This window comes from Armigeres subalbatus, chromosome 2 (genome assembly GCF_024139115.2).
Source record: "Armigeres subalbatus isolate Guangzhou_Male chromosome 2, GZ_Asu_2, whole genome shotgun sequence".
Taxonomy (NCBI): Eukaryota; Metazoa; Arthropoda; class Insecta; order Diptera; family Culicidae; genus Armigeres; species Armigeres subalbatus.
In genome coordinates, this window is record NC_085140.1 from 226,970,772 (window position 1) to 226,996,768 (window position 25,997).

At 38.2% G+C, this 25,997-nt stretch overlaps 1 protein-coding gene and 1 long non-coding RNA gene across 4 annotated transcripts in view; one reads left to right on the top strand and one right to left on the bottom strand.

The window, feature by feature from the left end:
- Positions 1–3,538: 3,538 nt before the first annotated feature.
- Positions 3,539–5,036, bottom strand: LOC134215965 (uncharacterized). The gene is made up of 3 exons (XR_009980398.1): positions 4,770–5,036; positions 3,998–4,698; positions 3,539–3,798 (listed from the first exon to the last, which is right to left on the bottom strand). It is a non-coding gene; the product is annotated as an uncharacterized LOC134215965 (long non-coding RNA).
- A 2,770-nt stretch (positions 5,037–7,806) lies between these two features.
- The window catches only part of LOC134211805 (putative fatty acyl-CoA reductase CG5065), a 30,398-nt gene continuing 12,207 nt past the window's right edge, over positions 7,807–25,997 (top strand). Inside the window, exon 1 of one of the 3 annotated variants that reach the window (XM_062689064.1) lies at positions 7,807–7,944. Coding sequence is in view for 2 of the 3 variants with exons in the window: in XM_062689062.1 (XP_062545046.1) it covers positions 14,297–14,320 (24 nt within the window). In the remaining variant the exon portion in view is untranslated. Of the gene's footprint in view, positions 7,945–14,182; positions 14,240–14,281; positions 14,321–25,997 lie in introns of those variants that run through there. The other 2 variants (XM_062689063.1, XM_062689062.1) reach the window with 2 other exon arrangements.

Here is a 25,997-nt window from a genome sequence, read left to right on the forward strand (position 1 = left end):
CAATTTTCCCGAGTTGTGAGGCTACCTTTACGAGTATCCAAGGTCTTCAGTAAAAGTCATGATAAAACGTGTCGTTGAATGTCTCGTAGGGGTGTGTGAGCAAGACACCATAAAACATTAACAGACTGATATGGAACAGAGCCCCTATGAATCACCGATAAAAATTAAAACTAAGATAAAAAATCCGTAGATTTCCGAAGAAATTTTCGAATTTCCGTAGATTTTCTCTACGGATCCGTAAATCCGTAGAAAGCATTCAATTCCGTACAGGGTGTTCAATAAGTTCGAATACACTATCAAAAAATGTTTAAAACTTGAGATTAAATTATTTCTTTTTCCGGTTGCATTTCATTGGAAGTATTGTTTATAAGGAACGTTTGTAACATTTCTTTTGGAATGACCTCTATTTTGTACTTCTTCACGAGCTTCAAACGTTTCTAAAACCCATCGCAAGCGGCACGCACGGTCTGCATGGGCATTTCGTTCCAGATTTTGAGAATTACGTCTTGAACTGGTCCAAGTTACTGACCTTGTATTCGTACAGCTTTAACATAATAAAGGACCAAACAAAAAAGCTAAGAGGGTTCAAATCCGGGAAGCTGGGTGGTCGCAATCTTTTGTCCAAAAAGTCGATGAAATTGTCCTCATGTTAGGCTAAAATCACAATTTTCGTGTATAAAGGGTTATCGTCCTATTGGAATACGTAGGGCTCATCTCCGTCTTATCACCGGGCCACTGGGGGCATCAATCGTCCACAAAACCTCAGATTTGAAGTACGCCGCAATGATTTTGAACTTCAAAAACGGCTATTTATGATGCCCCAATCCATTTTCAACGCGCGTAATAAACAAACAACAAGTGACAGAATGTCGACACCATACACATCCGATAGCTTATACACAGACAAACAGACGTAACAGCTTGAACATTTTTCTGAAAAATCCATTGCTCAACTCCTCTATCACCATCTTGCGAGCATGTTACACGAAACAATGTTTCGTATGACATTGTCACCAGAAGGCGCTAGAGTGAAATGTCAAACTCGAAGGATTCCGACGCTAGCGCCTCTAGTTGTGAAACGCTCAATCAATCGAATTCAAATTGCTCGTTAAAGTCGTGGTCGATGGAATTTTCTATAGTGTTACGTCTGTTTGTCTGTGGCTTATATATACCGCTAACGCTGACACCAAAACTAATACAGAATATGTACATTGGGCTTACAAACACAATGATCAAACATTTGTATTCGAACTTATTGAACACCCTGTAGATCTACGGAAATTTCCGTAGATCTGGCATCGCGTCGATACTCGTCACTAAGTGGCAATACCGGCGTTTCTATCTGTGTAGTTAAACCACAGAGAACAGACATGGATGCTCGAACAAAATTTCGGTAAAAACGTGTGTAAAGATTTAAATCGCACTTCAGCGCCGCCAACGCAGGCTGCCCGACAAAAAAACTCAATCTCACTGAGTGATGGCGTTGGCATACACTAAGCATACATACACAAAGTAGTGCTGCCACCTAGGAGCGAGCCTAGGAGCAATTCGGAATGAACACTAGCGCTAAAAAGTAAAACACGGCAAATTTTGCACATATTTATCAGCACACTAGCACCGCGCAACGGGGGCATAACGACATACTGCAAAATGACCGGTATAAACTTTTACACAAGTACGCGAATGAAGATGAACGTCTGTTCTCTGTGGTTGAACCTGCTACCTGCTACTCTATGTTTTGAGATTTTCACAAGGAAGAATGGTAGTTGGAAATCGATAAAATGTATGGAAAAATCAGGTATTTTGCAAATTTATGGAAAATGGTGGTGTTTTAGAAGAGCGATAAGGAATGAAGCATGAGGTGAAAAAATTATCTCCTGCACTTAGTTTGCACTATTCTCTATAATGAATTTTCGCTTTTACTACCATTGAAAAAACGCCATTTCTTGCATTAATCGTTTTGACTGGTACCTGGTAACATAATTTGTATAGTGAAAATGTCTATCTACTGTGATGAAAATGTCTGTATCACCACTAATGTGGTGAAAATGTATATCTACTGTTTATTAAACTATAGATGGCACTGGTGACAGGTGACTAGAAATATAATCTGCAAATCAAAAATGTCTAATAAGAAATATGTAATCTCCTGTTAAATTGTTTTCTAATTTGAAACTTTGGCATCAATCAATCAATGAAATCATTTTTCAAATTCCCGATTCAAACGGAGAGCTCCAAAGGTGTAGATCTTGTTTTGAAGCATAAATTTGTTGTTTCATCCGTTAGGTTAAGTACAATGTACAACCGAAAACTTCCTAGATGGGGCAAGGTTTCGAATGCACGATAACCGTCAAAAAATCCCTTTCGGCAGGTTATTAGCGTATAAAGTTTGCTTTAAGAAGTAGAAGAAGAAGCAGAAAAATAATATTTGAAAAAATGCACAGAAAAGCATACGAAGAAATTAAAAAAAAAATCATAAGTTCTAGAAGCTATTTAAATAAAAACGGTAGTTGGACTTTTCTTATATTGTATACAAAAACACATCATTTAGTTTTAAAATTCTTTTTTGTGATATTGCACTCTATACACCGTATAAGAAAAATCCATCCCCGTACTGCTAACATTGCGCAGAAGCACAAACGAAGTTTGGAAACATCATACCTTGTCTTAAGACACCATTCATTCGTGGAAGATATATACTCAAAAGCACGCACTCGACGGTGAGTATATATGTAGGTACATATTATATGGATACTTTTCTTAATTGATTATCCTTGAATATAATTCGGGAAACAGAATCTTATACTGAGGATAAACTTGTACAAGGCGACATGGAAATCAAGGCTATCTTCGATGAAGAAAACAATTAGGAAGCACTCTATTCAAGATTATTTTATCATGGCTCGAATATTGTGCCTTGCAACAAAATGGCAACTTTCGTGATCATTTTCCAAGGCTCTCATACATGTGTCAATTTTTTTCGCAGTACAAATAGCATATGTTATCAATGCATTTAACGCTAGAATCCACAACGTGGCAGCCACAGGTGGGTGGCACGCCGCCATGTTTTTGCAGCCAACATCTCAGTGTAAAATTCATGATAGTATGTGTTTTGTTTACAAGCATCACATTTGATTCTCATTAGGATACAGAACTGTCAGTGGGATACGGTCGCGTAATGTTGGCTGCAAAACAAACCTACACGCTTAGTTCAGTTCACCCAAATATGGGTGAACATTACCCATAATCAGGAAAAAGTGCACATACGTATTTATGGGTGAAATGCCATTTACCCATATTTGAGTAAAAGTAGTTCATAGAAATATTGGTAATGTTTACCTATTTATGGGTACACCATTATAGGTGAAATTCACCTAAATATGGGTATTATTTTTTTGTTTGGTGATTAGTCACATTGAATAAAATTCATATTTCACGTAATAAAAAAATAATAAATATAAATATTTATATTAGGCAAATTATTTTATTGCATGAAATTAATATTATAGATTTTTCATGTAATTCATTTGCCGGAAGCCTGAATATTGCTTCAATACAAGCAGCTGCGGGAGACATCTTTTATAACATCTGATGATAGCAATTCCAGCCGAACCGGAACCTCGACCGGAACATCCCTCAGCTTCTCATCACTGCGGTGGAGGAAACATCAATCGCAGCAAGCACCGGATCACAAGTTAGCTGTGCGAAATTTTGACGCAATACAATTCCTGAACTGGTGATGGTATCTGAAGATGATGTTGCTGGATACATTGATGAAACGACTGGCCGTACCGAAATCTGAAAAATATCAAAATCGAATTGTTATTTAATTCATCGAATTTAAAATATTTCTGCTAGGGTAAGATAGTTAAGGAGTTGCATATTTTTTTCAATAAGTGTATAAACTTTTCTCAACTAGTTTTTGAGAAATGATTTTGAAGCAGAGGTGGGCGAAAACTGGAGTCAAAGGATTTATAAGGCACCCTACCCAACCTACCAATCTAATAAAAAATCTGCCATCCGGATGTTGTTTTTGTACCAAGAGCTGCTGTTTGATGGGCATCAAGAATATAACTCCTCCTTGGCTTACGCTCCATTTCCCTCTGGCGACGCCCCTGTCAGTCGGTCGATCGGTCCGACTGATTTTTTCTCATTTCGCTTTTTCCTACCTGTTCTTCTTTTCGGCCACTTCCGGGAGCGACAAGACGAACCAGCATGCGAATTGAACTGAACATCGAGAACATCTTTACGTTGGATGATTCTGACGTCCGGAAATGATTTTTACGTTCGGTAGATCTTTTAGCAACAGATCGTGGACGAGAATTTAAGCTAAGTCTATATCTTGGATGCCAGACTGCCTGGTGCCATCAATGCTCCACCCGCACCGAAGTAGTCGTTAAAGAGCCAATTGTTAAATGCTGCGCAATGGGGCCCTATTGATTGGGAATCAGCAATCTTCTCGGGACATCCGCGGAGCTCCCAATGGCAAAACAATGATGGTCGTTTTCGCATTTATTCCGTAGCACTGGTGGTAGGTTTCAAGAACGTAATAAACCGGAGTCAGAGACTCGCAGTTGTGAGAAAGTCTCCACCGATGGTTCAGGAGCTAGTCCTCTTTCTCATAATATAGCGTCGATCATCACTTGTGAGGTTGACATCCGACAGGAGCTCAAAATGATCGGAACTGGTTAAGAAAAGCTGTGTGAAGAAAATGGGTGGTAATTAAATAAATATATATCAATTTAACTGAAAGAAAACAAAATATTTACCTCACATCAAGAACTGCACTCGGAACTACATAAATACTCGTCGATTGTCACTATGTATTGAGCATAAAACAGAGAATTTTACAAACTACTGCGACTGCCGGTGGTCCTCAGTTCGTATTTGTTATGTTTATTTTTTCACCCAAATATGGGTAAATGCGATCACTCATATATAGGTAAGGTCAGTTTCTTCAGAATATCAGTAAATTTAACCGATTTTTTAGGTAAAGTTTACTAATAATATTGGTATAATTGCATTTACTCATATATGAGTGAAGCAAGTACCCATAAATAGGTAAATCAATCTAAGCGTGTATTGTGTGAGATAGGGATGCCACCGGGCTGGGCAGCCAAATTTTCAACAATATTAAAGTTGCTTTCTTTCTGGAGGTACCTATGTTCTTCTTAGGCGACTATCTGGGGCTTATTTTTCGTTGCGACTAAAAATAAGCGGAGGAGTAGATTTTACATTACATTTTACATTACTAACAGTGAGTTTTTAGAACTTAGTCCATTACAAATATTTAATTTAAATTATGTCCTACTGGTCTCCGGCAGGTCAAACGAGGATAATAAAAAAATAAATACTAAAACGAAAAAAATCTAAAAACTCCCCGGGTTTGTTAAAGAATGTTTTGCCAATCCTCAAAAAAATCCAAATTTTTTTTTCGTTGCCGCCTCAAAATATTATTTTTGAGCAAAAAAATCCGAGGGGGAGACATAATTGTTTTCAAATGTTTGTTTCGGCCTTATTAAAATAGAAATTAAGGAAATCTACAGTTTGGTGCCCAGAATCAGAATTCAAAATAAGTATTTTTTGTACAGATATGTATGAAAACATTGTTAGAGGAACATTTTGAATTGAAATTCAGAAAAACTAAAATTAAGCTCATTAATTGGTGAGAAAGTTTTTATCGACTGTAGTGACATCTATTGTAGAAAAGCAGGATAAAAACTTTTTAGACCGTTTTCATACATTCGACCATATTTACAAATCGCACGTATGTGAATATACGGGATGACAAAGGAGAATCAACAAAAAATAATCATTTCATAAAACGTATCTTATTTGTGATAATTTAGCTTGAATTTGTTATACATGGAACATGTAAATGCATTTACACCAAACTTGTTGCATGTTATGACAACATATTTTTAATTAGTATACAAACTTGTTTTGGTCTAAATGAAAGCTTATTGAATTGTATACAAAATAAAGCTGTTATGCTGTGCAATTGAATGCATAAAAATAATGCCATCTGGTGTATAACTAAAATTTGAATATCACATTCTGTTTCTTCTTTCTTTTAAAGACATTTACTTATTACTTTTAATATTAATATTACTTGTTATTTTGAGCAAGCCAACCAAACCCAAAACCATATACGTTAGTGATTTTTGTAAATATTTTGTTTTCTCCTTTATACTGCTTGTACATGTTGGTAAGACTATGAAAGTCATATCAATTCTCGGTAAAGGTGATATACTCATGGTAAAAACACAACAGTTCAAATAAATGTATAGTTTTTTATTTAATCTGACATTTATAATAACCTGTACTACAGCTCCTGTAGAATACTGTAATATGTGTTATTTACGAGTCTTCAAAATCCACCGCTAACTAACCTTATTCAATAAATTATTTTATCGGATTAAAATGATATGTACAACGTTATTCTTCGTTTAAGGAAAGATCCACAAAGTACGTCGCTAAAAAAACACCCTCCCCCCTTCTTCAAACTTTTTATATTTAACCTCTAGAATATGTGGTTCGGCCCTTATTAACGTCTTACGTAGATGTTGTTTTATATTTCATCTTGTTATATTATGTTATACGAATGTGGCCGTAAAAGTGGAGTTCCTTAACACTGCGAAAAGTGCTATAACACTGATTGGTACATTAACCCTCAATTTCTCCAAATTCAGAAATCAATTTTCATTTTGTTTAAATGTCTAGAAATTAAAAAGTACCTTGAGTTTGAGTTACCGCCATTTTTATTCAGCATTCATATTAATATCAAACTAATTTGTTCTAGTTATGTTTTTGATGTACACTTCGGAACTTTGGTATAAAAGCAAGATTTAGCTTTTATAGCTAAATGTTTCTGATAAGATTATTTTTTTCTAATTAGAATTAAGTTAAACTAATTACTTCTTTGCATACCAGATGGATCTGTTGTACTGAAAAATTTTAAGCGTAATGCCATCTTGTGAGGAAAATTTTAAGAAATCTTTAGTTACTTTCATATTCCCGGGAACTTAAGCTTTTGGAATAGGTTTTTACATGTTAGTCAAATACCGTTTAAATTCAACAGATAATAACTTCATATTTGTGTTTCGTTTTCATATTTGAAATATTTAACCATAGGGTTAACATAAGGAAAACTCACTCAGTTGCATATGTATACAAATTTTAAATAAACATATCAAATTTCATATTAAATAATAAAAATAAAATATTATATGTTCAATAAACAGATTCCGCAGAAGTATAAATTTCAAATTAAATAATTTGTGTGTATATAGGCTAACTATCAAACTTGAAATGAATGATGCCCAAAATGTAATTAAATAGTTTTACATTTGAATATTATCAATAATGCTTCTATTCTAAACACAAGTGTTATACGTATGTGAGTATGTATTTGGTTCGAGGCATGATTTGCCAAATTTGAACTCCTGCTACAATGTTCTATGAGTCTGCAACAGTAGCAAGCAGTACCTCATTGGCCAAACAATGCTCCCGCCTCTGACTATAATATAAGTAACCATAATTATAGCAACGTGCTATAATTATTTATTCTTGCCATAATTTTATAAAATAATTCATGGACCTTATCATGCGCCATCTATTGATTGATTATTTATAATTTCAAAACTCAAGCTGAATCAAGCTTTATTCCTCAGTTATCAGCTAAATTGAACTTTGAAATGAAAGCTTTTCACTGGCCATATGCTTTTCTAATATAATTATTCATCCCTTTTATGACCCCACTTTGTGCAGTTGCGCTGTGCTTCCTTTACAAGCGAAGCTGACTATATTTAATATAGTTTTTCCATCTGATCAGTTGAGTCAACGACTCTACGCGATTCAGACGTATAAACGTGGTCGGGTTCTGAGACAGGTTTTGCGCGTGTTGTTAAGTTTTTTTTATTGTATTAGGATTTATAAACAAAGGTTCGTATGTACTCATATTTCATGTTCTATTGCTAGTTTTTGTGCTTTCGCCAGCAATAATATATCAAATAGTGAAGTAGCAAACAATGCAAATTACTATCACAGAATAATTCATGAATACATATAGCCCTATTTCGAAAATGCTTATGCTTCGAAGAATGCATCGCATTGAAAGACACGATTCGTTTGAAAAGTTGTTTATTTCGTAATAAGACCTATCCCACGAACAAGTATTAAGATATGCACCATCCTGCATCTTGTTCAGGTTTTTCAGTTTCAAAAGTTTCAAAATATTAAGCAGTTACTGCTGGGCTGTTGGTCAGTTGAAAATAGTATATAATGTTGAGCCAAATCGAACGTTATTAATTCCATTCAATTTTTCCGAACGCAGTGACAAGGAATGTGGCGCATAAAACATTGATCGGTGCACATCGAGCAAAACATTATAAAACTCATTTTTACGTACAGATAATATAAAATTTATTTGTATATCTTCTATATAATAAAAATGAAATGGTCTGTGTTCGTATCCGCATAACTCGAAATCGGTTAGATAGATTTTTTTCATTCTTTCAGCAGATATTTTCGTTATCGTTTCCGACGGGTTTATATGATATTTCCTTATGCGAAAATCACGAGTAATGATGAGCAAATGGTTAAAACTGAAATAAGAATTTGTAATGTAAAAATGTACATAGAATTTGGTTCGACATCTTTTATTAGTTGGAACAGCTGTGGAAACTAGCGCATGGATGTATAGCGATTTATTGAAAAAAAATTTCGGTTCAATTCCAGTCGAAAATCATTTTTTTTGTAATGCTTCCATGGACCTTCTCTTCCTCCTAATAAGACTAGGTTATTTACAAACATTGAACTTAAAGAGTATCTGTCGATTTTCGGTCGAGTACCTATCATGATTGTCTAATTAATTAGAAATACATTGCTGACCCAATTTAATCATTCCCCGATTTTGCCTACCCCCGATTTTAATACGTTTTCGAACCGAGTTGGACTTTGAAATTTCTAAAATGTCTATTCTATTGACCACCACTCCTTTTTGAGATTTCTAGACCCCCCCCCCCCCCCCCTTCCCCTCTGTGTCTCGCTTTTTTGTATACACCTGTGTTCAGAATAATAGCAGCGGAGGCCGTTTTTCATACAAAATGGTCAACTTTGACAAGTTGTAACTTTGTACCCCGATGACCGATTGAGCTGAAATTTTGGCAGTGAACTACAAATATGATGAATTTTACACATACTACGTACCAATTTTTTTGAATGACGCGTTCAAAAATTACGCACTAGGTCAAATTGTTCAAAAAATAGCAGTTTTTATTTTTGTTATATTGGCCAATTCAAATGTCAAATTCAACAATTTATATTTTTTAAATTATAAACTTAGTGTCTCGCAGCACCTGAATTCAAATTGATAACATTCCAATCAATTGTTTTATTGATATTTCCAAAACAAAAACTGCTATTATTTTGAACAATTTGACCTAGTGCGTAATTTTTGAACGCGTCATTCGAAAAAAATGATACTTAGTATGTGTAAAATTCATCATATTTGTAGTTCACTGCCAAAATTTCAGTTCAATCGGTCATCGGAGTGCAAAGCTACAGCTTGTCAAAGTTGACCATTTTGTATGAAAAACGGCTTCCGCTGCTATTATTCTGAACACAGGTGTACCTATCATATGTACTGTCAAAACATCTTAGAATCCCCCCCCCCCTCCTAAAACCTGTGATGTCATTTTTGAACGACCCCAAATACCTTTCCCCGTCATTAAGTGATTAAATAAATTTTGTTCATTATGAATCATTTTTTATGTCTGTCAAGGCTTTCGTGAGGCAAGGCTTCATATACCTATGTGATGTTAACTAAATAATTGAAAATTTTTTCTCCGACTTTGTCAAATTTTATCATCCTAAAATTTACCAGGGGGGCTATAGAAACGGAATATTATCGCAAATAAATTGCACGAAACAGTATCTCATTTTTATGTTATCACTTCAGTAATACTTGTAAGTACCAGCTTTAAGGGAGTTATCTTCAAATAATATCGATTTAAGGTGATACAATCAAGCCATGTGGTGAATTTCAAATTCACCACACGGTTTTCTACTCCTATTATCAAAAGTTCAAATCTAGCGTAATAATTTTCGTACAATGCTGAAATTAAAGTCGATTGTTTAGCATGAGTAAGCCAGCGATCTACGGATGTTTCATCCCCATGTGCGTTGTGGTTCTCTTAATTCGTGCTCTTGAAAAATCAGTAGAAAAAGCACGTGGTTTCCAAGATGGCCGAATTGTGGCTTTGTTGTATAACCACCTTAATTTCTCATTCCTCAATTAGGCTTTCAGCGATCGTGTACGTACACGCACGTTTCACTCACACTTTTACTCGGTTTGTTTGCAACCACGAGCAGCTGTCACGGCAAAATCAAATGGGATTGTTTGCAACCACGAACCTGCGTTCGTGTTGGTGAGAAATGTCGGCGAGACCCTAATGTAATAAAACGTAATACGCTTGCGTTACAAAGTTAATTTATAGATACTTCCGAAGAAAGAAAAGAAGAAAGAAAAGCAAAAAAATGATCAATGGGTCGTCCAAACCAAGATTTTTTTATGTACAGGTTATCCGACTTCGTCAGTAGATGGGAATAACCAGCGCGGGGGGGAAACATACATTTTCAGTGCAAAACGTAAACAAACGAGCATAAATTCCATACAAAAATCCAAGATGCGTGAGTTGGGGATATTGACAAGTCGGATAACCAGTACATAAAAAAATCTTGGTCCAAACATAGTTCGAACGAATTCTTACTAGAATACTAAAACAAAAGTTCCAGTTAAGAAACTGCTATGAATAAATTAGAATCTTATTGGATAGGGAAAGTTCTTGTTATGTCATAGTGACGTTCCCTGAAATATCTTACAATGCCATCTATAGTTAATTTAAAAAAATATGATACTCACCACATAGTATGATCATTCCAACATTAACGAGTGACACACATACTGAAACAGTTCTAAGCGCTAGAAATCATTTAGGATGCATGCAGCAATCGTCACCATACCTAAGCACAACAATTTAAAAAGTAATAGGAATGTGGGCGGTGCAGATGTATCCTTTTTGCTCCAAATGTGAAAACTGCATTAATCTTTGCAATTTTACCTAAAATCGCTTCATCCAGTAGAAACGAATGTATCAGTTTTTGCAATATTTCCAACTTTTATTCCCAATAGGTACCCTTGTTTTCTTAAGGGATTGGATCACTGGTGTGGTAATTGGAGCAAAGGAAAAATTAAACAAGCTGAATTTTGACAACTTTGATTGAAAGTGTTATCGTATCATATGAAGATGATTCAGTGGCCTGAGCATGTTTTGTGGTAATTTGATGTGTAATTAAGCTTATAATGCACTAGTGTGACGATTGATGCTATAGCTACAAACAGGTATCTACCTGTCGTTTTAGTTATACCTTATTCACCTTTCTCAGGATTTTATTGAATTTTAAATCATAACTGCCATTTGATTGCAATTATAATCAGATTCTTAGACCCCATAAAACGTAAGGTATGTTTTTGGGTGCTGCCATAGAATGCTGGTCAATTGCAAATAGGACAAATAATAACATTCAAATTGGTCAAATTATCATAAACCAGAACATGTACATATATACAAAAGCGTAAAATACATATACATAAAGCTCAAAACAACGTAACCAAAATTGCATCGTATAGGAAAAATAATATGTTTTGAAAACTAAAAAATCAGAATCTCTACCCTTGTCAGTAGCATAAATCGTTACAATTTTTAATTTACAAAATATCAACTTAAAATACCAGAATACATAAATACCATATACATAAAGCTCAAAACAACGTAACCAAAATTGCATCGTATAGGAAAAATAATATGTTTTGAAAACTAAAAAATCAGAATCTCTACCCTTGTCAGTAGCATAAATCGTTACAATTTTTAATTTACAAAATATCAACTTAAAATACCAGAATAACGTAATTGAAATTCGCCGACACGGAAGTTCCGAGATAAACCGGATTTTAAGGCTGAGTCGAGATGAAGAAATAGCCCCACGGTTATATTATTAACGCTCATTTGCACGTAACTCATGTAGTGCTTATTGCTTCATTAAAACATACTTAAAAATACAGCAATGAGTTATACCACTTCACCTCCGCTTCAAATGCGAAACTCAAGAAGACGCTAACAACTTACTGCTATCACAAAAATAAGAAACAAGCCTATTTACTTTTTATTTTTTGAATGATGATTATGAGCGCTTTGAGATGAAAGTCCGGAACAATTATTCTAATTTACTAGTTTCTTGAAATCTTGGATAAAATCCGTTTATATAACTATCGTATTTTTGGAAACGGTTGTAAAAAAAAAAGAAAAAGTGTACATGAAGAAAAACATTGCACTGTTCCTTTCTATTTTAAGACAACATCAACGCGATATAAGCGCTGAACCTGTGCATAATACCAGAGCATTTTATTTTAATTATCAATGATCAACTTGAACAAAAAAATGGGCTTTCGAAACCATACACGTCATTTGGTTGTCTTATGTTTTAAGCAATAAAAATTCATATATCGAATCATTTCAGTATGAAAATACAAAACGTATGAATTTAGATGCCCATTACGCTACTTGGACATTGATCATTAATACTCCTTCACGATTTTCAAATTGTTTCTATTAATCACAATTCGCGAGAGTACACATTTATCTACATATAACCTTGGTAATAATTATATAAAGGATACAGCAAAACTCCACATACTGAGCATATTTATAATAAGGGAAAAGTAGAATTAATAGAAGCGTTATTTTGTTATGCCACATTCTAACCAAATCGGTTGAATTTCTATATGTATTTATTTAATATTGGTATTTTACATATAAATTCAGTTGTGTATTATTAAATAACAAAAATCCACAGCTCAACGTAAGAAATAAGACATAAATGCTCTCTCCAATGCGCTCTTTTTCATTATCATAACCACTGGTGAAGATCTAAATGAATAGTTTTTATTTTCGTCATATTGTGACATTTAAAACAAATAAAAAATTTATACAATTCTGCACAAATACACACGGCAAAAATGATAACATTAGAACACATCATGACCAGCAACCGCTGAAACCGTCAAAGCTTACATTTGTTTTTGCAACTTATGGATAAAGTATGGGGTCTCTAGTGAGCATTGCGAGCAAAGGCGTAGGATTGTCAATCCGGGAATGGCGAGTCCGATTTATGGTCTGGTCTAGCATGGTTGGGAAACATTCTCGATTAGTTACATAGGTATTTGCATTGTACTTGCCCCACAAAATACATATTTATGCAGCTGGAATGTAAAGATAGGCTGAAGAAAAAAGAAGATGAAGAAGAATGAGGATAAAGCATTAGGGAAACCCCATGATAAGGGAAGATCCATTAATTACGTAACGCATAAATTGGCCATTTCAACCCCCCTCCCCACTATGTCACACATTTTGTATGAAGCCTCTAATTTTTTGTATGGATTGTCACACTTCGGACATCCCCCCTCCCCCTCTAGGCGTTAGGTAATTTATGGATGCTCCCTAACTACCTGTTCTTTTCCCACGATTCTTTGGTTGTGACATGCGACATAGGGGAGAGCGGTCCAAAATGCACCCCTTAATCTTTTTCGATGTTTTCGCCCATATAAACTAAAATACCCAACCATTTCAACATATAGGTGCAAAATTTACAAACCCAGCTACATTTCACAATGATCTCCTATTCAAAACAATAAGGTTTTCATGGCTTCCGAACGCATTTAAAAAATGTTTCAAAAATAGACCTCGGGCAAAACGCCCGAATGGTGGTCTAAAATGACTCAATTGCATGTAAACTGATGGTAAACGCATGGTTGTTTGTTTTTTCTTAATGGATTGAACTACAATCTTACGGATGTGGTGGAAGAATAGAAAATCGTTAAATTTGAGTGAATATGAAAGGGATTCCGCTAAATTTTTTCAATGGAGCTCAATTATGGATAACTAATTATGAACTGTAATGGTAATATTCGTTCATAAATGTACTACAACAGATTATATGAGTAAGACCATTTTGCCCCAGGGGTGCATTTTGGATCGTTCTCCCCTACAGTTTAATGTATTTGTAGGCACATCTAGTCCTTTATCATTTTAAGAACGATTCAGTTCTTCAGTCCTCAGGTGCATAGTGTTAGATTAGTTGTGTTTTTGCTGCAGAAAAATGTCAACGAAGAATGAGAAAGGTAAACTACAAACTTCTACATCGGGACCGATTTGGGTGCAACTTTTTACATTTTTTCATGGATCCCGTAGAATGCAAGCAGGTATCAGTAACGTGTTTCGTTCATAAAACTCGCAAAAAAAATCATTTTTACTACTAAAGCAAGCATTTTATAATGATGTAGCCAGTATGCCTATTATGGCCACTCCGGGTCAGTACTACGCAACGTTGAGTTTGTGTTTATAAGTGTTCCGGTATTTCCATTTGGTTTATATGTTCTATTTCAACCTGTTTCTTGGGCCTATTATGGACTACCCCTTGTGTGCTAGTAATGGACCCTTTAACGTATTAACATTTACTAATTTCCCAGTCCATAACAATTGTATTGCACTGCTGTCCTGATATATAAAGCGACTTCATCCGACGGAAGTTTGCAGGTAATCGTCAATTCCAGCGTTCAATATGGGGTTTTGTTCAGCGGATCAATTATACGCACAGAGTCCATTACTTGCACTCACTTCCTTTTTGGAATTTTGATTTATATCTTCTATTGCAAATATTGGATTGATTATTTATTAGGAACAGAAACCTTCACTTCTATAATATTCCAATGTATAAGTGGTTTCAATTGCGAATGAAAGAGATACACAGTTCGCAGATACACAGTTTTGCACGAGCAGCATCTGGCTTACGAGTATGTATCGGTGCTAAGGAGCAGGTAAAATTGAACGAAAATAGGAGCCTTCCGAACAAACTCAACTTAACTGTAATGATGCGATATGCAACGAGAGCCAATCTTTTTTCTCTTTGAGATTTTTATGTTTGCGGAAAATAGGCTATAGGGTAAGGGAGGTATTTTGGACCACCAGTTCGACGGCTCATATTTTGGACCACTGAGTGCAAACTCCTTTTGGTGGTCCAAAATAAGAGCTCCCGTAAGGGTTGTCCAAAATACATTCTTTACCCTATGTCCTATTATCAGTAACATGTTCAAAATAGACAATTTCGGCTTGATCAGTAATCTGTATCATCTTTTAATGCTATCATGCGAGCTCAAAGCTGATTTTTTTTTAAAATGATAAATAGAGCAATGTGCACTCTAATTCTTCGTTTTTTCCTTTCTTGTACAAACAAGTTGAACCGAAAAGATATCGTCTCACTCCAAAAACGAACTTTTTATTAGAGCCTCGGAGACCCATATTGTTTCATATCATTAGAATAAGCTAAGCAAATGTCTGTCTATCCGTTTTTTCTCGCACCAAGTTGCATTCCACAGCAGCTGAAGCCTACACCCAAAAAACAAATCTGACAATTATTGTATAAAATCTGGGCATATACAATTCTGTAAGCTTTTTATACAAATATTGTTTTAAAATAATACAAATCTGTAAGATTTCAATACAACAATCGTATTAAAATATTCCGAAATTGTATATGCCCAATTATTATACAGTTTCTGTAAGGTAATTGCAGAACTGGATTAAAATCTGCCAAAGATAGAAAATATGCTTCAGAGAACTGTTGCAAAACAATGCGAAAAACGTTAACAGATGCAAATGAAAACTATTTTGCATTTCAAAGATCACTGTAAGATAACTTTGAAACTTCGAAACTGGAACGAATCAAATGCATTGCACTTCAGTTAGTTCTACTATCTCAACTTTACTGCATTTATCAGTTCCGAGAGAGGCGTTAAGCATGGCAAATCAATAAATTCGTTACTTTCACTTGCGAGCACACCGCCCTGACCGAACAACCACACGAAATCCATAATAAGGAGGCTAGACCTTCTACAACTCTTGGTTAGCTGAACAATTGCCATTCACATTGGGCTCAAGTGTTGCGTTCAAGGCAAATGCGAAAGAAAAAAAAGCGAAGAGAATTATGCTTACCTCATAGAACAGTGAGACACATAAAAATATATATTTCAGCGATCTTCACAAACGACTAACAGTTTGATGTTGGGCTTAAAGGCGATACTGCCTTGACACAATGACCTTGCATTCGCTTTTTCTCGTACAGTGAGGAGTCAACGAGAAGAATTGAACATTATATGCAACGATGGTCGTTGGATGCAGGACCGTAAAAAATGAATTTGATCTTTGACGTCAACTTCAAGACACATGTTTTTGACGCACTGGGGCAGCTTCAATAAGGCCTTCATTTGCAATACAATGTCCGAGCAAATAAATGATTAATCAAGTGCTCCTATATGCAAGATGCTGAGATTGATGCAGTTATGAATAGCACATACTCTGCCGACGAAGAAGGTCAATAAGCAGCATCAAAATTAAAAGTGTTGGGTAAATTTCGTGAACACCGCAAGATACAGCCGTAGAGTAGTCGAGTAACTCACTTACGCCCGGCGAGACAAATAGCTTGAAATCATTGCACAATTGAATTAAGTGGCGCATTTAGCAAAGTGCCAGCATCTGGTAATTGAAGATCGACTTTGCGGTCCGAGTGCTGTTTTCTTATGTAATTAACAGTACACAAACGTGCAAGCCAAATACACAAAAAAAGCTTTATATATTTGTCATTGAAAAACCGATTGCTTTTTTAATTAAGTCTATTGATTTGGTGTTTTGACAAATAGTAAAATATTTAATGCAACATAATCACATATATATATATATATATATATATATATATATATATATATATATATATATATATATATATATTAATTGATAGCTTTTCTATCCCCGGCATTTGCATGAATATGTATCTTGGCATTTGCGAGCTATTATTCGTAATACATCGAAGAACCCTTTCTGGTTACAAGAACCAATTCGATCAATGTCTCCGTTAGTTTAACAAGGTTAGTAATGTTTTAGATGTTAATATGTAGTATAATAGAAATTTTTATATGTAGGAAAATGTAACACAAAGATATCGTAAGCTACATAATCTTTCAAATAATGCAAAATCAAAAAACATGAAGTATAGGACAATATTGGTTGCATGATTAATGCAAATTTATCGAATATGCAAATTTTACTAGAAATATTATTTGTATTCAAATTAGCAGAACGTTGATTGAGTTCAGAACATTTGTTTTCATACGTCATTTTTTACAGCACCGCACTCATTATCGTTTTACGGAAATGCGAAAAAGTTGATGAGATGTGGAAAAAATATAGAAGATCCTACTTTTTCCACATCTCATCAACTTTTTCGCATTTCCGTGATGTTGAAACTATCCCAGGAGAAATATTTTTCTTTCTATATAAACACAGCTGATTTGAAGACGAATCGATTTATCCGTTCGTGAATTATATTGCCTCAAAGGAAATGTAAACTCATCTTTATAAAGAAAGACTAGCTGTATGTACGTGGTCTTGCCCGGAAATTCCAGTTTGATTCGTCGTGTTTTTACAATTGGAAAATTAAAAAACCTGATTAATCCACCCAACGGTGATGGTACCTTTCTCATGAATTATAAAAAATAATTTTTTGGCCATTACTTTTGAGCCTATAGTCCGATACGGCAAATTTTCAATAGGGAACAATGCCTTTACGTATACTTAGTAGCCCTCTTTAGCCTAGCGGTAAGATACGCGTCTATAAAGCAAAACCATGCAGAGGGTGGCTGGGTTCGATTACCGGTGCCGGTCTAGGATCACTCGCTTCATCTGCTGCCCATCACTACGAAACCAACTCCATGCTCTGCTTTTCCGCCGCCGCTGTGATAGATGTTATACTTGAATGCAGTATTAGTCGTGGGGTCCACGTTCACTCCAACCTTCTGCAGTTCGCGAGCTAGAAGGCTCACTCGTCCAGGTTCATTTACGGTCCTGACATTCCAGGTACCGAGTTTCCAATCATAGTACTTATTTCGTTACCGGGATGGTTGCCAAAAGTAATGGTCTCTTTTTCTTCTTTCTCCATTTTTCGTGGTATTTGAGAGGCTTCAGTAAGCTACCTTACCGGGGCCGCTGCCACCTTAGGTATAGCTGACGCGATACAGCATTTCGTTAATCAGCCGCTGGGTACCAGACAGACGCTGTTTGAGCCCCACCTCCTGGTGAACAGACGCTCGAGGCGTACCTTCTCACTCTAGCTTATGTAAGGACAACAGTGCGCAGGCTGCACTACCAGCTAAGTCTTCTTCTTCTTATTGGCATTACATCCCCAGACTGGGACAGAGCCGCCTCGCAACTTAGTGTTCATTAAGCACTTCCACAGTTATTAACTGCGAGGTTTCTAAGCCAAGTTACCATTTTTGCATTCGTATATCATGAGGCTAGCACGATGATACATTTATGCCCAGGGAAGTCGAGACAGTTTCCAATCTGAAAATTGCCTAGACCGGCACCGGGAATCGAACCCAGCCACCCTCAGCATGGTCTTGCTTTGTAGCCGCGCGTCTTACCGCACGACTTAGGAGAACCCCCAGCTAAGTACACAACCCAAAATAGGATCTGAATCCTACACCAAATTGAGCTATGTATACAACGGCTTGGCAGTGAGATGCAACAGCGCAAAACAAGATGTAAAACGCAATAAAAACACATTTGCGGGATTTGACTGATGGACCAAAATCTTATAAGGAAACCTCGTCTCATCTCGCAATGGGCAACACATTGGACATTTCTCTCGGGGCACAGAGAGATCGTCAGTTATTTTAATCTGTTGGATGTGTTTACTGTTTATTAAAAAAAAAGAATAGGCTGTTCGGCCACATTGAGAGTTGTCAACTTCTCTCCACGAACAGCCTAGATAGCCGTGTGGTGTCGGCAGCTGGTTATCTGGCTAAGAATAACATTACGGATTGCCTGTTCCAGTGGTAAAAGTCCACCATACAGGTGACATACTAATTCTCGGTGTGATGCGGCTTTATGCTTACCGTGCCTACGAATGAATGGTTAGGGGGTCTAATAAGAACCTAACCGCAAACGGAGCCTGTGAAGCACCAGGGCCCCCTTCACAGTATTTTAGCCCTCGCTGCGCTAACCGGAGCTATGGCGTAGTTGACTTTTTACTTCTCCGAGATAATCGGCTACTCTTATTCAACCTCATCGTGAGGTTAAATAAGAGTGGGGTTATAAATATGTGTTTTACTTAGTTTTCAACAAATTGTCACCTATATGGATTCGCATTATGCGTTTTTCACAGTGTACTCTGTGTCTCGTCTTTGACGTTCGGCTTTGGCTACTCTTGTTCAATCTCAACGTGAGTGTGGGGTTATGAATATGTGTTTTACTTAGTTTTTCAACAAACTTCCACCTATATGGATTCGCATAATGCATTTTTTTTACAATGTTCTTTTTTTGTTTGTCACCTATATGGATTCGCATTATGCGCTTTTCACAGTGTACTCTGTGTTTCGTCTTTGACGTTCGGCTTCAGCTACTCTTGTTTAATCTCAACTTGATGTTGAATAAGGGTGGGGTTATTGAAATGTTTTTTTTACTTAGTTTTTTTCAACAAATTGTCACCTATATGGATTCGCATTATGCGTTTTTTTACAATGTACTTTGTGTATGTTACCTATATGGATTCGCATTATGCGTTTTTCACAGTGTACTCTGTGTCTCGTCCTTGACGTTCGGCTTCGGTTACTCTTGTTCAATCTCAACGTGAGGTTAAATAAGAGTGGGGTTATGAATATGTGTTTTACATAGTTTTCAACAAATTGTCACCTATATGGATTCGCATTATGCGTTTTTTACAATGTTCCTTGTGTATGTTACCTATATGGATTCGCATTATGCGTTTTTCACAGTGTACTCTGTGTCACGTCCTTGACGTACGGCTTCGGCTACTCTTATTCAATCTCAACGTGAGGTTAAATAAGAGAGGGGTTATGAATATGTGTTTTACTTAGTTTTCAACAAATAGCCTCCTACTTTGTGATTGTCACCTATATGGATTCGCATTATGCGTTTTTCACAGTGCATTCTGTGTTTCGTCTTTGACGTTCGTCCATTGTTACGTCCTCTGTGTTTTTGTGACACCTCTCTTTAGTCCCTAGCTGAATGCGTGTGAGTCTACATAATTGGCTTTCCTATAAATGGTTCCATTGTCCATTCCAACTTCACTTCCTCTTCCTTTCTCCTTTTCACTTCCTTTTCCGTCAGGTAAATGATGAGAAAGGCCAGTGAAGGCGATGGCACAAATCTCCCAAATTGAGGAAAACGTGCCTCCTGAGCCGACGTTCTGATACCTGATACCTGATGGGTCTTGGGCTCAAGCACGTAGAATCATAACTACTGAATCGACTCAATGCGCACTTAACAGTTTTCCTCCCTACAAATCTCCAGGGGAGGATGGGATTTATCCCGTTCTACTTCAGAGAGGTTTTGAGCATATCAAACATGTTTTGAAAAAGCTTTTAGTTTGCAGTTTTGCTACTGGGTATATTCCCCTAGAAGTAAAGAGTTTTAGACCCATCAGTCTGGCCTCATTTCTTCTGAAATGCTTAGAACGTATTATCGATCATCACATTCGTGATGACTGTTTGGCAAACATGCCTCTTCATGTTAATCAACATGCTTACCCTGACTCTTCTACACAAGGTTGTGCACGATATCGAGAAAGCATTCTCTCATATGCAATCGTGCTTGGGTGCTTTCTTAGATATTGAAGGTGCTATCGACGTGCCTATCGATGGAATATTGGAAGCCGCACGTTGTCATAGGCTACCTAATATTATTACCAAATGGATTTACCAGATGCTTGAAAACCGAGATCTCTACTCGACATTACGACAAGCAGCGATTAGGAAATTAAGTGTCTGCGTATGCCCTCAAGGGGGAGTATTATCTCCACTTTTGTGGAATCTCGTTGCAGATACGCTATTGAGGTTACTCAATAATGGCGGTTTTCCTACATATGGATTTGCCGACGGCTATCTATCATTGATAGTGGGTTTGTGCATTACTACCTTATTCGACCTGATGCAAAATGCTCTTCAGGTAGTTGAAAGTTGGTGTCGCCAATATGGCCTTTCGGTCAATCCGAATAAAACATCTATGTATTGTTCTTTCCACGGAAAACGTATGCGTAATGGTATTCGTCCATTACATCTTTTGACGTAAACTACGTCTAAGGGGAAGACTCGGATACAGGGTGTCAAATGAGAATTTCAAAACTGGAGACCGTCACGAAATCATGTAAGATTTGAAACATTAATAGGTCCTTTATCTTTCAATGGATTTTAATGATTTATATATCAATCGATTCGTAAATTTTCCACCAATTTGCCAGTGGTATTGAAACTATTGATTATCAACGCTAAACTATTGAAAATTTTAGTTCTTTCATGCATCGTGCATCCCCTATACAGCGCGTTCCAATCCTTGGTAATTGCCTACTTTTAGGGTATTATCTATTATTAAACTGGGTTGTATGAATAGGGTGGCCCAGGCGCTAGACAGTGGAGTCCCTACTTCTTCATAGAGTGGGAGACGCTGGGTAGTATTGTCGTGGGATAGTTCCTTCTCTTCTATATAGAGCGGAATAGTTGGTTCAGTGTACTATTGTCGCGCCTATCTTTTTCTAGAATACCGCGGCGGTCTTACGCTCGCAGGCTCGACTGCGAAGGTAAACGTCAAGATAGCCGCCGTGTTAAAAGATAGGCAGAATTTCCCCGCTCAAAACGAAACCACGTGCTTTTCGCCAAATGACATCCGTGTTCGATTGTATTAGTGAGAGCCAACCGGAGTCACTAAGTACATGGAGAGTATTTATCATGGCAAGTGCATACGGTGGGTAAGATTTTCATTGACTCTGTCGTGTTTAGTGACCGCTGCGATTACCTGAGAAGCAACCAGCAGGAAGCCGCAGTATTCTATTTTACCTCGAGATGCATAATATATTTGGTTTTACGTAGTTTACGTCGAGCGGTCGTGTCTTGTATACAACCCCAAGTTTTTTTGGCTCTGAAATCAATGTAACTGATCAAGTAAAGTATGTGGGTCTAATTTTGGATTCAAAGTTTCCTGGACTTCTAGCATTGAGTACAGAATCAAAAAGGCGTGTATGGCTTTCGGCCAATGCCGACGAACCTTTGGTAAAACTTGGGGTCTTAAACCCAAATATATCATAACAGTTGTACGACCAATTTTGGCTTATGGATGTCCTGTGTGGTGGCAAAAGGGGGAAGTGAGGACAATTCAGTCTAAATTAGGCCATCTTCAAAGGATGTGTCTAATGGCAATGACTGGTGCGTTCTCTTCAACTCCCACGGCTGCTCTCGAAGTTCTCTTCGACGTGGCTCCACTACACATACATTGGAGCTGAGATTGGAACAGTCACACTCACTGGGTACACACTGCACTGTCTTTCAAGCGGAAATATTTGCCATCATGTGTGGAGTGCAATCTGCACTGCAGCAACGCATTATGGGCAAATTAATATACTTCTGTTCAGATAGCTAAGCAGCTATTAAAGATCTCGCCTCGGCCAACTCAAGGTCGAAGTTAGTAATCGCATGTCGAACTCAAATTGATGAACTGAATTCAGTTAATACTTTACACCTTATATGGGTACCTGGCCATTCTTATATAGCTGGAAACGAATTGGTTGATGAGTTAGCTCGTAATGAAGCATCACATGACTTTATTGGTCCTGAGCCAGCTATTCCAATATCCAAGTGAAGTGGGTGAAGCTTTTGATCTACTCTTGGGCTGTCACTCAGCACAAATGTTATTGGAGTAGTCTGGATTCATGTCATCAAACAAAATTGTACATCCGGGAGCCATCTCCGGTAGTAGCAAGCTATTTAGCTAATCTGTCTAAACAGAATTGCTGTGTCTTAGTCAAGGCCTTGACAGGTCACTGCCAACTGAACTATCACATGGCAAATATTCAACGCGTTGAATCATCTGTTTGTGATAGTTGTGAATCCGATTATGGAATTTCTTATCATCAAATATGTAACTGCCCAGTCTATGCACAATTGCGCTTCCAAATATTTGGTAAACACTTACTTAGTGAAAGTGACTTCAGAAACTTGAACCTTCAGAGTATTTTGTAGTTCATAACCCGTTGTAGTAAGGAGCTTTAAGCTCTTGTACGCTTATGCGTTGTATGCCCACTTCACGGGCCCTTTTCCATCTGCGTTACATGCACTGTGAATTTGCAGCACGCTTAAACGCCGGGCCCTTCGAACCCTGAGAGCTCTCAGCCTGCCGTAGCCCCTTACCACCGTCTTTCCTGGGTGGACGGACCAATCCAGGTCCTTCCTCCCCCGGTTTTGGAGGTATCTGGCCGGGGTTCAGCTACCCAGCCCCACTACCCTTGTTCGGGGTAGTAACCCTCCGCGTTTTGGAGCGGCCCCCAGGGAGCTCATCCCCGTTGGAGCAGTCACCTCCGACGTACCCACGAATACTTGAGCCTAAGTCTGGGTAGACTTTGGCACCACCGTCTTCGCTGGCACGCCCTCGGTCGATTCGACTTTGCCCGAGTCCGCGAATCCTTGGGCCTCAGTCTGGGTAGACCTCGACTCCACGGATTTCACGGGTTTACACTTGGCCGTCTCGACCACCCTCTCCAGCTTGGCGTCCAACATAGACTTTCGAAGTTTCAGCAAGCTCCTCTTGAGGTCCTTACTGATATTATGCTTCGATGACGCAAAGTCGATGCCTCTATTGCCTCTGGTCTTCTAGGCGGAGACCTGAACAACCCACCTCTTGCGAAGGGGTTGTCGCCTACACTACTACCACTAATTGAAGAATGACTTGGCTTTCCATTTTGGTCCCATGAGTTGCTCGAGAAAAGAGGTCCACCACGCCAGAGCCCAGCATGACGCGGTAAGGGACAATTACTGTGGAGGGTGCCCAGGTACCCCACAGGCTCCGTTAAAGGCCTAGCTCATTATTTCACCCCCCTGGCCATGCATCCCCTCGGCACGGGTCGCTTAACGCCTTGGGATTAGGGGTTAGGTCGCACCCACTCACTCTAGCTGATGTCAGAAGGACAACAGTGCCCAGGCTGCACTACCAGCTAAGTACAAAACCCTTAGCTGGCGGTCGATTGTCATCGGAAGACCCGTGGAAGCGTGAGATTGGAACTTGTGAGGACCAGAGCTGTGTAGGTCGCTCCTTCCCAGATGTCAACTCACCATTTCGAAGCCCGCTTACGTAATATGTGTACGGCCCCTAACGTACTTATGTCTAAGGTATTTATGCCTAACTTACTCATGCCTAATGACGCGGACGCGCAAATGCGCACTGAAGTATTTACTTTCTTATTAGTTTACTCTCCCGCACAAGGCAGAACCAAACATTTCGATGATCGCACGATCGTTCTGCGTTCGATAGAAAACACGAGCAAACGCGCATTCCAGATAGAAACCTCATCCAATTTGGAAATATAAAGTTATTCTTATAGTGTTCTTACATTCGAGATAAAATAAAATCAGATTCATCTTTTTAACAGCTCAATTATATTCAATATACATTTTTTGTTTAGTGTATGCTCAGAAGATTTTCCCGGGTAAACTCAGGAGAACCTCCTGGGGATGTGTATTCAGAAGAGTCATTGAAAAATTTTCCTAGGAATGCAGAAAAGTATACAATATTATTGAAATTTTTGACAATTTTTGAATGGCATCAACTAGCTATCTTGTTTAACTGTTGCATAATGTAAAAATACCCATGAATAGCGTTACAAATAAGACAATAAAGCAGTGTTTGCTTAGCTAGGGCATATTGCCCCCCTTCCCCTATCATGAATAATTTCTCGGGGATGGGGATCTCGATGAATTTTCCTTGGAAATCAATAGAATTCCATTTAAAGATTTTGCCTTTCTCATACAACAAATTTATATCGAAAGACCATAAGATTACTCCAAAAAACAACTTTTGATAGAAAGCCCGGAAACTCATAGTGTTATACTCGACGAACTGAGGTGATGACTGTATGTGTGTTTTTTTTTTTTTTTTTTTTACAAGGGTTAAAGGCCATCAAAAATCTGCGCGACAGACACCTCGAGCATCCACACTATGCTCGAAGGCGAACAGGGATGGGCTCCTCCCGACCTGCTAAAAATGTGCCTCCCGGATAAACCGGGTCCCTTATCTTCCTTGCCTCGATCCCCCCGGGACCACGGGATGCTGCGACTACTTCGGGGGGCTGTGCTCATGCACTTCTTCTAAAATTCCGGCCCTAAGCTTAGGCTAGTTCGCCGACTGGCTGGCTAATCAACTGCTCCACTGCAACGTAGTCTCGATCCCTCGACGGTCATGCACCGAACTTCCTGACTCGAATCCTCCTGACTTCCCCCGGCGTCGAGGGTGGTCCACCAGTTCCGGTGAAGGAAACTTCCGCACTGATGGTGCCCCGACTACCGGCGGCTATCGCAGGGGACGCTTTCGCGCATTGCGCCGTCTTCATCTTCGGGTTGCAGAGGTGGTCCGACAGTTCCGGTGGTGGGTGACGTCCGCACTGGCGGTGCCCTACATACCCGAAGCACTTCCTTCTTCTTTCTTCAGCAGGTTGGCAATTCGAGTGCCGAGGTCGGTCCAACGATTCCGGTTGGCAGAAGACTTCCGGTTCGCTGGCGCCCCGACGACCTGAGGCCAAACACTGCTCACTGGACTCACACTGGATTTCCCCGAGACTACGCTTATTCGCTGGTCACTTCTCCATCTACGCTGCAGTTCTGACAGTATTTGCGTCACGACTCTGCTGACCACATTCCACGTGCCTTCTTCGTGACACATTCGCTCTGCGATGTTGTCCGCCCTTAGTGCAGGCATTCCTCTACGTACTTCCGCAAACCTTGGGCAATCGAATACCACGTGTTCTGGAGTCTCTTCGACATTCTCGCA